General features: G+C 43.8%; 2 protein-coding genes across 5 annotated transcripts in view; one reads left to right on the top strand and one right to left on the bottom strand.

Annotated features, from left to right (window-relative positions):
- Nucleotides 1-97: 97 nt before the first annotated feature.
- On the top strand, nucleotides 98-7,716 carry gnsa (glucosamine (N-acetyl)-6-sulfatase a). Its single transcript, XM_049006731.1, has 14 exons — nucleotides 98-430; nucleotides 848-907; nucleotides 1,554-1,760; nucleotides 2,296-2,361; nucleotides 3,456-3,554; nucleotides 3,965-4,132; nucleotides 4,227-4,309; nucleotides 4,398-4,516; nucleotides 4,893-4,996; nucleotides 5,089-5,190; nucleotides 5,317-5,427; nucleotides 5,514-5,624; nucleotides 5,808-5,968; nucleotides 6,097-7,716. The coding sequence occupies exons 1-14, from the start codon at nucleotides 281-283 to the stop codon at nucleotides 6,170-6,172; spliced, it is 1,617 nt and encodes a 538-aa protein (XP_048862688.1). The 5' UTR covers nucleotides 98-280; the 3' UTR covers nucleotides 6,173-7,716.
- Nucleotides 7,717-8,054: 338 nt separating this feature from the next.
- rassf3 (Ras association domain family member 3) overlaps nucleotides 8,055-14,371 on the bottom strand; it is a 42,684-nt gene continuing 36,367 nt past the window's right edge. For all 4 annotated transcript variants that reach the window (XM_049006732.1, XM_049006733.1, XM_049006735.1 and 1 more), the window contains 4 exons: nucleotides 13,480-13,587; nucleotides 12,677-12,944; nucleotides 11,266-11,381; nucleotides 8,055-11,137 (listed from right to left, as the gene is read on the bottom strand). In XM_049006732.1, coding sequence (XP_048862689.1) covers nucleotides 10,988-11,137; nucleotides 11,266-11,381; nucleotides 12,677-12,944; nucleotides 13,480-13,587 — 642 coding nt within the window. In that variant the 3' untranslated portion in view covers nucleotides 8,055-10,987. The remainder of the gene's footprint in view (nucleotides 11,138-11,265; nucleotides 11,382-12,676; nucleotides 12,945-13,479; nucleotides 13,588-14,371) is intronic.

Below are 14,371 nucleotides of genomic sequence, written 5' to 3'. Positions count from 1 at the left end.
GTATGGGGCGTCAGGTTACTCGATTGACACAATAATCCACCAATCAAAAGAAAAGATATCGAGCTCATTCAGAGCAGCTGCGAGCCCTGTGCTGTCAGCTGACCGGGTCTTCCGCTGTCAAGCGACACATGACATCGGGAAAGCGCTGTGTGCAGTTTAGGGCTGTTTTCGCTGCTGTTCATATTTAAAGGCATCTGTTTTCCACAACATTTCAACCTTGTAAAAATCTAGAGAGCGTTTTCGCGGATACGACTTGGCCGTCCAGTAATTTGCTGCGAAGATGAGTCTTTACAGACATATTCGACTGTTGCACTGTACCCTGATCTGCGTCACTTTATTGTTCAGTAGCTCGGTAGTTCTTGCAAAGTCTCGAAGACCGAATATAGTTTTAATCTTGACCGATGACTTGGATGTTGCAATCGGGGGCATGGTAAGGCTAATTGTGCTTGATATTTTTGCTTTTGTTTCTGCGTTTTTGTTTGTCGTTTGTGAGCAAATACAACAGAATTACATAACAGTTTGGTATATTAAAAACAAAAATCATCTGATGTAAACAGTATCTAATATTTACCTTAACATTTTTTAATAAAAAAGGCCTAACGTTTCTATAATCAGCAGATTCTCTAAATAATGCTGGCGAATCTTTAGATAATTGCCGTCACATAGATTTTCTATCTTTATTGTAGAGATGCAGAGTGAGCATGCTATCATTCTAGCTGACGATCACGTTTTTTGCATAATTAAACCGATTTGGCATATCACCACAGTATCCAGCAATGTTAGCTTTCACAGCAAACTGCAATGAATGTATTTTAACTTATTTAATGTCCCACCCCCTTTTCTACAGATTCCACTCAGTAAGCTGAAAAAGTTGATTGGGGATGCAGGGATATCCTTTACCAATGCTGTAAGTTCACGTTTCATCATAGGGAAGATTAATGCCCTTTCAAAATTCAGTTCCAAACTGTACTGCCTGCAATGCATTGATTAACATTTATCAATTCATTCTGGTAGATTCAAAGCCTTCTTTTGTCAGGGACGTCAGATTTGTTGATTGTTGAAATGTATTGAAATCCTTTGTTGTTAATTGGATAATTTAATCTTGTGAGCAAAAAAAACTATTTTTTTGAAAATAATATTGACAGTTTAAATGTTTTGACTCCTTTGTTAGCTGACCCATCCAAACTCTCTGCCAATTTTTCTCAGAATGCGGTAACCAAAATTAAAACTGCCTGCTTAGAAAAAAATCTCTTAAAATAGAATTAAAGCAATAATGTACTTTTTTGCATTAGGTCTCCAAAATGTGTATGTACTTGTATGGTAGTTTTTAGCAAATTTCCAGTCTATTTTTAACTGATACAAAAATAGCAGTTGTAAGAGAACCCCTCAAATGTGCCTGAGCTCCACCTATGGGCCCCTGTGTCCAGAACCAGGACAAACGCAGAAGCTGGCAGGGTGGGCGGCCCGGCCGTCTGGTGACACTAAATAATGGTAAATGCTGGAGGATCTGTACTGCATCCCCTGGGTCACCCCTTCTCTTCACTCTGCTCCAGTTCGTGGCCAGTCCTCTCTGCTGTCCCAGCCGCGCCAGCATCCTAACGGGGAAGTACCCTCACAACCACCATGTGATCAACAACACCCTGGAGGGCAACTGCAGCAGCCGGGCCTGGCAGAAGAGCCAGGAGCCGACGGCGTTCCCCGCCCTGCTGCAGAAGTACGCTGGCTACCAGACCTTCTTTGCTGGGAAGTACCTGAATGAGGTGGGAACTCGTTTCAGGGGTGCTTCTCAGAAAATGGTCTTTCGAACACCATAATTAAACCAACACACTTATTGTGGTTCCGTCAATCTCTGCTGAATCAGTCTGACGCCCAAAGGGGGGATGTGAGATGTTTTAATGGGAGCTTTAAGATCAGCGCTGCGAAATTTAAAATTTTTAGTTTAAAGAAGAAAAGGAAAACAAGGAACGTAAAGTGAAATAATACTGTAAAATGACATCATTCATAAGAAGAGCAAGATGTTCTATTTATGCACAATCATCTGTCCTAATTAAAACCAGGAATTATCACATGACTGCAGCAGTTGCGTTTATTGAGCTTTTGCGATCCTCTACAGTCTTTCTGTTGCTTGCAGTTGTGGTCATCAAAGCAAATGGCTAGTGTGCTGTACCCCACACTGTTATTGATTGGTTAACCCCCCCACTTAATTACCTCATTTTAGCAACGTATGCCCAATTTAAGAAATGCTTCCTGTGTCCTGGCCTGTGCTAATGTCTCGTGTCTGTTGACCTGGTGCAGTATGGGACAGCAGAAGCTGGTGGTGTGGAACACGTGCCACCGGGCTGGGATTACTGGTTTGCCCTGGTAGGTGTCTCTGTTACTGGTATCCATGACATCATACAGTTATGCATGCAGATCATCCTCACCCCTGTGTATTGTTAAAGAGGAAGAAATGATGTATAGGAAACCTATAGTACACTGATATAAATCACTTAGAGCTTTTTTTTAACTTACTTTTACACCTCATATTGTCATGATTGTCTAGCATTGACTTGCAAATTTTGTTAATCAGTTTTAATTTAATTTAGCTTTTTGTTTTAATGTTCGTATGATTTGGTCACATTTTGGTAATGATACGAGGAAATCCTGTTCATGTTTGAGACAAGACGATTATTATCTTAGGTTAACTTTTTAAACAAATTACTGCACAAGAGTAGATGAAGCGTAACATTAAACGATCTCATCCAGTTGCTCTACCTGCATGAAATCTGATCCGTAAATACGAAGCGGACAAAGTGGACGTCATATCTGTCCGTAAAAGGCAAACATTTTCCCTTCCTTGGAGGAGTGTGGACAAGGTTGAATAAGCTCATAAATTTAAAGCTAAAAATAGATTTGGTTTCTCTGGCATGGAAACCAAAGATTTGAAAGGAAGAGTCAGTGTATTAGCAATAATATATCTTTTTTTTTATAGTCGTTTTTGACTAAAAAAAACATAAATTTCAGCAACTTTGTTTTCCTGTATCTGAAATTTCATTCTTGTGTGTTTTTTCAACAGTATTTCTAGATTCTTGATGTCGGATCCTCAGTGGTCCTTTAAGATGATAAGATAACCTACTGCTACCTGGACCAGCGTTTAATTTCCTTTTTTTTTTTTACCCCACAGTCTTGGCAGCTATATCACTCTGTTGCATGTTGAGAACAATTTCCATCTTTCCTCCAGGTCTCACAATTGATTTTTAAAAGCAAAACCAATGATGGAAACTAAGACTGCCTGTAATGTCACTCAAAGCTGTGGTCTCCCCTTAAATCAACCTATCTTCTGTGGTTCTTTATGTGAACACTAAATTGTGAATGGTAGATGATGACTCGCATATCCACTCCTGCCTGTGTTATACACACGGTTGTGTAATGTGTGTTAATTTCAAACATGTCATCCCTCTATATTGTGATTTCAGGAGAAAAACTCTAAGTACTATAACTACACTCTGTCGGTGAACGGCAGACCACAGAAGCATGGGCATAACTACAGTGAGGACTACCTGACTGATGTGTTGGTAAGTGCTTGACGGTCTTATGGTCGGTGTTTCGGGCATCCTGAATATGCATAGCCCGCTATGGATCTTGGTCTTTACCATATGCAGCTGATGGGAGTTTTACTTGATAAAGATGTCCTGAGGGCAGAATGAAAAATGATTGGTTCAGAGAGATCACCAATCAGATTGAAGAAGAGGTGGGTCCAAGCAACTATAGGAGGCAGAACCAAATAATCAGATGTCTTGGTCCCACATCCTCTACAATTTGATTGGTTCAGAGAGAACATTTTTGCGTAAGTAAAACTCCCATGAGCCTATATGCAGTCTGGGTAATGTTGTCTTTCTGTGATGGGCAATTATTTTATAGTCCCATCCAGTCATGCTACCAATGTCCTTCAGCAGAATGTCCACTTTGGACTGTGCCCTTTCAGGCCAATGCCTCTCTGGAGTTCCTCCAGTACAAGTCCAACTATAAGCCCTTCTTCATGATGATCTCCACGCCTGCCCCACACTCTCCATGGACTGCCGCTCCACAATACGAGAGCAGCTTCCCCAACGTGAAAGCCCCACGGGACCCCAGCTTCAACGTGCATGGCAAGGTAGGCTGGGAGGATGACAAGGGCTGTCTGGAGGGGAGGGGAGGGTGTAGGGGGAGAAAAACAAACCAAACATTTGTTTGTTATTTTATTTCAGGACAAACACTGGCTGATAAGACAAGCGAAGACACCCATGACAAATTCCTCTCTGCAGTTCCTGGATGAGGCTTTTCGGAAAAGGTAACCCAGTCTCAACGCTTCTGCTGGAGCAGCACTGCGCTCTGACGCGCAGCTTTGTAAATCTGATTTCATACCCAATCGCCACCAGGTGGCAGACTCTACTGTCCGTTGATGACCTGATAGAGAAAGTGGTAAAGAAGCTGGAGATGCACGGTGACCTAAACAACACCTACATCATGTTCACCTCGGACAATGGCTACCACACAGGTTTGTTGGAGCTCGCACAATTGCAATAAAGTATTTTCACGTTTTAGGCTTGAAGTGGATTGCAACAAATGATTTGCATGGATTATACACTTTAAACGCTCTAAACAGAACAAAGAACCTACATTACAAAATTCAAACACGAATTTTGATACAAAGGCGGAATTTGTATTAAAAGCTCTGATTCGCAGCTGTTTTGGGGGCTGTACTGCAATTGTATTTAGTAGATGGCACAAGATCTAATCTCCTGGGGAGGGATTCTGTAAGCATCTTCTGAATGTCCGCCACTGCAGATTGAGAACCCCACTCTGTTCATGTACTTCCTGTCAGAACCTGGACAATCTCGACTCCCCACTTATTGTTACTCTGCTGTCCACAGGCCAGTTCTCGCTGCCAGTGGACAAGCGACAACTGTATGAGTTTGATATCAGAGTGCCCCTGCTGGTCAGAGGCCCGAACATCAAGCCCAATCAGACCTGCCAGGTAGAGTACAGAACGCTGCATACAGCAATCGCATGCACATTTGTTTAGTTTAATGCCTTTCATGTATTGCCATTGTGTCAATCTATCATCAGATCCTGGTGGCCAATGTAGACTTGGGGCCAACCATACTGGACATTGCAGGGTACAGTGTCAACCAGACCCAGATGGATGGCATGTCTTTCCTACCACTCTTGGTAGGTGCCCTGAAAATGGGGATGGACCGAGTAGGGTGTAGGGTGTTCCATATTTATACCTCGTTCATGTTTACTGAACCATGGGTGGAATGAATAAATGGAAATCCCACATTGCTGTCATGGCAGAACGGTCAAGGGCAGAACTTCACCTGGAGGACGGATATCCTTGTGGAATACGAGGGCGAGGGAAGCAATGTGTCGGATCCCGCCTGTCCGCTCCTCGGTCCCGGAGTCTCTGTAAGTCAGGGTTTGGGCAGAGGGGGCCCTGATTTTTCCACTCCGTCACGTCTATTAAAAATGCTGGTGCTGCAATTCCTCCTTAGGAGTGCTTCCCAGACTGTGTGTGTGAGGATTCGTACAACAACACTTATGCCTGCGTGCGCACCGTCTCCCCCTCTGCCAACCTGCAGTACTGCGAGTTTGACGACAACGAGGTAAGCGTGTGCAGCGCGACACCATCACTTTCTCTGCAGTATAATGGAGCTGCTTTGTATTTTTGTACTTCATTTCTGCTCCAAGTACACCCCTCAGTTGTTGTTAGATTGCGGCTAGGTGTTCCTGATGAGAACGGTCCGGAAGAACAAGGCGCCATTATTAACAGGCTTGCCACCACTCAGGTGTTTGTGGAGGTGTACAACCTGACGGCCGACCCCTTCGAGCTGACTAACATCGCCAAGAGCATTGACCAGGAGGTTCTGGAGAAGATGAACCACCGGCTGATGATGTTGCAGTCCTGCTCAGGGGCCTCCTGCCGTATGCCGGGAGTCTATGATTCAGGGTCAGTTGGTGAAGTGAAAGGTGTGGGGGGGTTGTTCCTTTGTAGGCATCGCACTTTGGGGAATCACTGTGAGTTCAGCTTCTTAGAGCACAGCCGGTGATCCACAGCAGCCTCTCTTCTGGTTCCAGGTACAAGTTCGACCCGCGGCTGATGTTTAACAGCCACGGCCCACGTATCAGTAGACTGCGGCAGACATTGAAGTAAGAGGAGGAGGAAGGAGAACGGCTCAGCCAGCCTCTCCTGTTGCCCTGTGGAGCCCTGTGCAGCCTCTCACTTACCCACCAAGGCTGAAGTCTAATCTGCAGGCAATGGGAGTCCGTTAGTCAGGCATGATCTGTCACTTCAGCTACTTTAAACAGCTGGGTTGCCTTTGTGTTATTGTTTTTCTTTCCTCTCCAAAGCCCTTCACAGCTGCCCCAAAAACAGATATACTGTAGGTAGGCACTGATTTGTCAGTGGTTTTATTTAGCGGTACTGCAGCACTTCGGTTTGTACAATTTTAATCATCTTCTTTGATGAAGTGTGTCGTAGATGTGGAGATCAGAAGAGGTTCTACACAGCTGTGGAGACAATTTAATGGTTACTAACAAGTTGCCATTGTACTCTAACACTAAACCTTCACATTTGTGGATTTATCTATTTATGGGTAAGTTTATTAAATGTTGACCATTGAGATCTATTGCGGTAGAGGGATCGGCATTTTTGCTATAGGGAAATATTTTGTAAAATGACACTAACAGTTTTTTTTTTTACTGAAATATGATAATGGTAGTAGATATTTCACGTGGTTTGACCTGCACTTTGGTTGAAAGGCACAGAGAGAAGAGTGTGATGATAGCTTTGTATGGTAATATAAAACTGCATTCCGGTATGCAACTCCTGTTTAACAATAGTTACCCTCATGTGCCCTCCCACACATACCACTTGTAAGCTTTTCCGTGGGAATGTGGCAGCAGAAGTTGGGCCGTGTCTACTTCACGGTGGCACTGAAAGTGGTTTCTGGATGCCTGTTCCCATTGCTGGGGAGTCTTTCACTGCGTAACGCAGTTTCACCTCGTAACAGAATTTACAGCCAGCTGAATCACCTTCCTGGCTAAAAGGGATTCCAGGAATAAACTGTGAATTTAAAGAATGTAATGGTCAATGCAGTGAGTGATGTCCCAGGGGTGTAGCATTTTATCCAAATAGGGGAGGAACAGCGGGTCTTGCATGTGCTTCCCCCCCCTCCCCCGCACACCCCAGGTCTGTTACATCTCTTAGATCATTTTGGTTGTTTTCCTGTTATTTTGTAATGCATTATACCCTGAAAATGACAAAGGATTTAAAGGGAGTTTGCTTCAGTCACTCCAATTTTCTGTGCTTAGATTTTTTTTTCCAAGTCTCCTATAGGTCGATTTTAGGACTGTAAGAAGTAACTTATTCTGTGGTCTACAACTGCTGGGTCAGTTTCATTAGAGCTGAACGTGGAGCTCACTGCTCAAACTCATCTCTTTCTGATGCTCAAATAGCAGGAATTACAGCAAGGGAAAGCACTGAGAATAATATGGAATCTGACTTGGTTTTGTACACGTAGTATTTATGATCGTTTATACACATAAACCATCACGGATGCACTTTTGAATCTGTCAAGATGCTATGACTTGCCAGTGTGTGTTTTTTTCCCCGCATTTACAGCAGTGGTGGTTTTGTTACTGGGTAACTATTGGTCTCATTTGCCTGTTTTGCTCAATAAAGGCTTTTTAAAATGGCTGGTTTTTCTTTACCGCTGATGCTTGTGTTGTAGGTACTTGAGGATGGGTGGGCAGTTCCTGATAGATGGGCATGTTTGATGTCCATGGGAGACAATGCTGACGGCCTAGGGCCACTTTCCAGGAGTTCCCCATCTTGGCCCTTACTGCCAAGGAACAATGTAGGGATAGTGGTGAACCAGTCTGGGTAATATACAGCTTTCCCTGTGAGGACTGGCCTATTAACTCATTCAGAAGAAAAGGAAATCAGGTCATTTTGCATTGACAATAGAACTTTGTCCACTATGGTTCAATTCAATTTGCTGTCTAAATGAAGCACTTAAACAATAGCCAACACAGACTTTTAAATTGACTTTATTAGAGGAATTCAGGACTTTCACAAAAAAGCCATATTTGGTAACAAAATCATCAGTTACCTAGAAAAATAAATCTGCATCCATATAAATAGAACAGCATAATGTACTCTCAGATTTTGGTTTCTGCTAGTGTGGAGGAAGGTCCACTCGACCTTGCACCAGCAGGTGGACCCAAGAAAAGACTCACTAACGCGCCGTCCACTCAAAGGAACACCCAGGACAAAGGCCAATAGCAGGAGCAGAATGAGAAAGCAGTGACCTCCTCACTCAGTGTGGGACTAATGAGAAACTCACTGGCCTGCCTTCAATCAGCCGTAGTGCACAGCATGAAGAGATCTGCAGAATTTTGGCACACCAAGCGTCAAAACAAACTATATTAATTTCATCTGGACAATACTGGCCTAAGAGTTGCTAATTAGCCCTACAGGATACGCATTGGTAAACAAAGCATGCAGCGTACATTGTTTCTTCAATGGTATGCTCACAGCTAGACTATTTTGCACCCATAGTGATACCACTGTCCTTAATGACAGTAACTTTCACAGTATATTTTTTACTTGCCTAAACTGAAACTGCTGAAATAACCATCAAGTTTTATACTTAAGATCTTCTTTAAATCAGTGACAGTGTGAATTTACCACCAACACAGATTACGCTTTATATAACATTCCCTGAAGAGAGGTAAAGTGCCCAAGTACAAGCCTTTTTTGTATATTAAAATAGCTCATTTACGCAAAAGCTGCACACTGCACTCACTGTACAGCAAGTGCAGTGTTGTTTTTTTGTTTAATTACAACCTGTTTTTACATAAAATCAGCGGATTCTTAGCAGGGCTTAATGTGATAATTGAAATAAATTACAGATAAAATTTAGGTTATAATCCCATCAAACATGTTACATATATTACTACCTACAATTCTAATTAAAATTATTTGGTATAATGAGAAGAATATCACAGGAGGCCGGCTTGAGTGTGTTAATCCAATTTAGTAAAGCCTATAACTGCTTGCACCAGGCAAAACATACCATTGTAAAATTAGTCATTTTACAGTCTGCGGTTGTATTATGTGTTATTCTAAAAAAAAAAGAGAGAGAAACAGTGCATGTTTATGGACCTCCACTAGCTCTGCCCTGCCTGAAGACAAAAGAACGAAGCCTGAAAATGCAGTTACAGCAGGTATCCACTAGATGTCCATAACACACAAAAAAGTAGTAAAGCAGTCACTGCCTAAAGGTTTACATAGCGATGCAGTACCAATCAGAAGATCATCATGTGGTACAAAGGTATAAAGTGATGTAGAACACACGGGCACACAGCTATTAAATTTGAATGTGATCATGTGTTTTTTTTTTTTTTTTTTTTAACATATGATACATATGATAAATGGAACAAAACTCCACATTATTTTAGTTGGTGTGATTGTCAGATCCAAAGTGCAATTTTTCTGGTTCCAGTGTAGGAGTCTAATCATAAGCAAACCTATCGAAGCACTGCAGTCTTCCTGATGTAATGATGGTCTGGTGGGAATATACAGACATTTTCCCTGTAATACTGTAAAAGGGTTTGGTGAGGTCCAGGACAAACCTTAAATCCAAACAATATACCAACCAGTACTTCCGCCCACCCATCAAAATGAGGACTCAGAAGTCCAATCCTAACAGTAGACTTTTGGCAACCTCTCTGTCCATCAGAGAACTGTCACCTGCATCAGTCAGTGAGCTCCAGACACAATAGGTTAATAGAAGACCCTGCCATTATCATCACACGCATTCCGTCCAAACCTACCACATTTGCAGACCACAGCGCCATGATGTCATGGCTGTGCCTGGATGGAGACTACTCTCATTGCTCCTTTAAAGGCCATCAGTGCTAGAAGCTGGAGCCCAGACCACTGCAAAAATACACTAACCAGCTAGACTAATTTCAACTTCCAGTGTTTCCCACTGCACACCCCAAACTTCCTCCTTCACCCGCTCATCAACATACCATGACTCCCTTTGTTCATACAGCAGCCTGTCAAACCCAGGCCCAGTGCACCTCAATCTCTCCCAGCATTCATCAGTGAGTCTGTCCTTTTCCAGATGCCGTCACCCTCAGGCCTGACATCCAAAGATAAGCACTCAAATCTCTACTTACTTTTTTCCTCTCTCACTATCATGCCATCAGATCATTGCATTTCAGTCCAATTCAAAACTCTGAGGCCAGTAAACTGTGGACTTAAACCACGCGTCTCTCCTATTTTCTCAGTTTCACTTTTTCCCTTGGAGATATGAACCCACTATCAACAGGGTCTTGTTCATTTCAAAACATTCTATTCTTTGCAGGCAGAATGACGGCAGCAGGCTATCAGTTCCCCTTCTCTAAAACCCCAGGATTCAATACTATAAACAAAGCTGCTGAACCAGTTTATTCGTTTTTGTGCCCAAATGTCAGCCTCGATGAAGAATAATTTCAAAATAAATGCCAAGCATTGCTTGTGTTTAAGATAAAACAAATAAAGCCTCAACCACATAAATAAAAAAATATTTACAAACCATTGCTTCACTAATTAAATAGAACAGTGTTTCAAATCGTTCACTTAAAAAAAAAAAAATTACAGAACAAAGTTGCATAAAAGATGGACAAAGACGACGTGGCTGGAGAAAGGAGATTTGAAGCCAAGGGGCACTATTGGAAGGTTCAAGTCGTGTTAAAGTAGGAAGCCCCTAAGCACTGTGGATTTCCAAAAAAGTTCTTCTAAGTAGCTTAACCAGGCTCCACAACACCGCCCTCTTGTGTTCACCTTGTATGTTGCATACATATCTGCATGCAGCAGCAGCAGCAAATCTTAGCTCCACGTGCCCCCTGTCAGCGACTCACATGCAGTCCAGTCAGACCACATCCTGCCCCCTTCACCCACACTGGGAGGGCCAGTCTACCCAGGGTTCCCTGCTGCCCTCAGAGCTTCCTCCAACTTCTGCCTGTAGGTTTCATAGCGCCTGGTGAGCAGCTGGAGCTGCTCCTCCTCCTCCTTGTCCAGGATGCGCAGGAAGTTGTGCAGCTCCGGGATAGAGAAGGCATCCCACTGGTGGAACAGTGACATCTGTGGCTTAACCACTGACGGTTCCGGATACAAACCACATTAAAATTATGATTCATTATAGCACACACACACAACAGTCATGGTGTATACAATAAATCCTGAAGCCTTACTATAACTTCGCCGGTGGGTTGCTCCCGCAGGACAAAACTCAGTGCGTCCATGTTGGGTCCTGCCACCAAGCGAAGGAAAAGGGGGTGCTCTTCCTCTGCCAGCTTGCACACGTATACTGTAAGCCACACACATCAAATTAATCTATGCAAATACACTGTCCCCCCCGTCACAAAACAAACAAGGTCATAGCCGCATACTGCTTATATGAACCGTTAAATCAAGGTCACTAAATGGATAAGATTGCAACTGTTGCGAAACAATGTCTTCAGATCATGCGACACTGCAGCATGGCAAAAAGCCAGAGATGCCATACCGTTGTGACACAGCCAAATGACTTTGTTGTTGCTTGCCTTCAAAATGTGAAAAATGGTGGCAGCTATGAGGATGACATGAGGATCTCAGAAAGACATCCTGTCCCCTGCTGTCGGGGTATTAATACCTGTCTCTTGAGTTCACTGGAGACACCAGGCTCTAACTGGAAGGTCTGAGCACAGGAACCCTGACAGCCCACAACGATGCTATCCCACCACAACATCTGTGCTTGTATTTTTCCTCTACCTCCATCCAGTCACAGTCAACCCACTTAAAAACGCCCACCCAACATGATGATTTTTTTTTTAAGTCGTTTCAAAAGACTTTTTAAAACATATGCAGAACAATGCGGTAAATGTGCTGAAAGTTTGGGGGAGATTTTTTTTTTTTTCATATTGTGGTGAAACAAGTCAGCAGAAACTCCACCAGCAAGGACCACATCGCAGTAAAATTTCCCCAGAATCTTCTGAGCCTGTCTAGACACCCCTTTATTAGTGGGCTTACACTATCCCCTACTGACACAGAGATGCACCCCCGTCTGAAGGAGAGTCTCTTGTTTCTCAGAGATGCTTTAGCACAGCTGCAGCCTAGCAGCTACAACCCAATCTGCTCCTCCCTGTTCTATTCTTCATAACATTGCATGTTTCTAATGCGTGACTACCATTTTCTACGTGGGGGCCCATTGTTAGGGATACCGTTTCAGACATAAACACTTAATTAGATACCCACAGCCGCAGCAGCCTTCTCCTATAAAATCAGCTGTGTTTCTAAGAGAAACAGCTCAACAGCTGCTAGCTTATATCAATGTGGAGGTGGGGAGAGGGGGGTGAATGAGGAGCAGTGCAACTGAAATCTGCAAGTGTTGTCTTTCGACAGGCAGCCGGCAGCTGCTGTTGAGTGCTGTGAGAGCACGCGTGCAAAGATACACGCTGAGAAATCTGAGCTCCGTTGAGACCTGGAATGGAGGTACAAGCTGCTCAATAGTATGTCTGTGTGGCTGTGAGGCATGGAGCAGGAGATGGGAAATGAAACTTGGAGATGAACAGCACTAGGTGACAGGCACCTCTCATCCTATCCCTGCTCCTTAACCTGGCTCACCTTGGTCCTCACGGCGGCAGCGCTTGAACAGGGCGAACTTGGCCGGATTATCAGCCACCGTGAATTTATGCAGCAGGGCCACGATGACTTCATGTGCCGTGTTCACGCTGCTGATGTGGAGCGTGTTTACCGCGCCTCTAGGCAGATAGAAGGCCTCCTCTTGCCCGGGGCCCCTACCAGGGCCGGGCACCCTTCCGCCACGCACAGTGATGGGCCTCCTCAGCTCCAGCTGGACCTTGATGAATCCAGTGTACACACCATTTGAATTCTGCAGAACAGACAGGATCACGTGAGATCAAATTTCCGAAGAGCATCGTTTTTTATTCAAGCCAGGAAGACTGGTACCAATGCATCCAATGTGATAAATGACAAAACATACAATGCTGTATAAACTGAAATGTAAACATACAAGTAGCCAAGATAAAAATGATTGAAATCAATAGAAAATACTACCATTCAGAACACGGTCCATAAATACAGCCGAAGCAACCTCAAACAGCAGCAAAAAGGATTTCTCCTTCTAACAAAATACACAAGAGGCACTATGCTGTCTCAAACATTGCCACTATTAAAAACTTCATAGCAGGAAAAACTGACATGAAAAATGGCCAAATACAACCAGCTCCAACAAGACAAGGACAGGGATGGGGGCGCTTAAAAACACACACACAGCTCAGGTAGCTATGTGAATATGACAGTCAGTAGAAGCCTGACAGAGGGCAACGTGAGCGTGATGGCCGGCTGTCGTCATGCTCCTAACCCCTGTATGCAAGTGCACCTGTCAGCAGGCTAACGCTACTCACCAGGGTCATTTTGAGATGGTCTCTCACTGAGGAGTTGTACAGCTCAACTTTCCTTCCAATCTCCTCCTTGCTGAACCGAGTACGCATCTCCCTCTCCTTCTCAACATCCTGTAGTCAAACAAGAAAAAGAATGGAGTAGAGCTGGTGAAATCATAAAAACAATGCAATTCAGGTTAAGAGAGGCCACACACATGCAGAAGTAATACCAGCATGTAAAAGGGTTTAAATTGCTGCCATACTGTTTCATTTTTAGTCACCATTTCATCCAAAAACTTGAGCATCTTCACCAATTTATTAGGATTCAAAAATCGATAACGCAGATATTATAAAGCCAACAACTCAAACACACACACATGCACCAGGCACAAGCATGGGCTGAAGGATGAATGTAGCTTCCAACTCGCAGTGTCACATACGGTGACATATGACACACACCAACCAAAGTGCTGTAGATAAGCCACAGAACCCAGAGGTGACATGAGAAAACACACACTGCCGCATCATCATCTAAAAAATAAAAGCAACAGGCAGCCAGATTCCTGCCCTCCAAGGAAACGCAAGGCGGCTGAGCAAATATTATTTTGCAGAACAGAATTTAGAGAGCAAGGTGCTGGTTTAACTCCCAGCAACGTTTGCCGCCCCCCACCTCCTAGATTCCCACCATTCTTTACACAGTTACATCCCCTGTCTTTGCCAGAGGAGTGGGAGCCCAAAACACACAGGGCCAGAGAGGCTGGGTTAGAGGCAGCTTCCCCCCCATATATGGCAAAGCACGGTCCTGGACGCGATACCAGAGTGACTGCAGTCAAACAGAAGATTGCGACTTAGCTACAGCAGAGGCTAACAATAACAGATGGGAGGGGAGTGCTGCTCAGAAAGTCTCTCTCACAAA

This window comes from Brienomyrus brachyistius, chromosome 3 (genome assembly GCF_023856365.1).
Source record: "Brienomyrus brachyistius isolate T26 chromosome 3, BBRACH_0.4, whole genome shotgun sequence".
In the NCBI taxonomy this organism is placed as follows: Eukaryota; Metazoa; Chordata; class Actinopteri; order Osteoglossiformes; family Mormyridae; genus Brienomyrus; species Brienomyrus brachyistius.
This window is presented reverse-complemented; position numbering and strand designations above follow the sequence as displayed.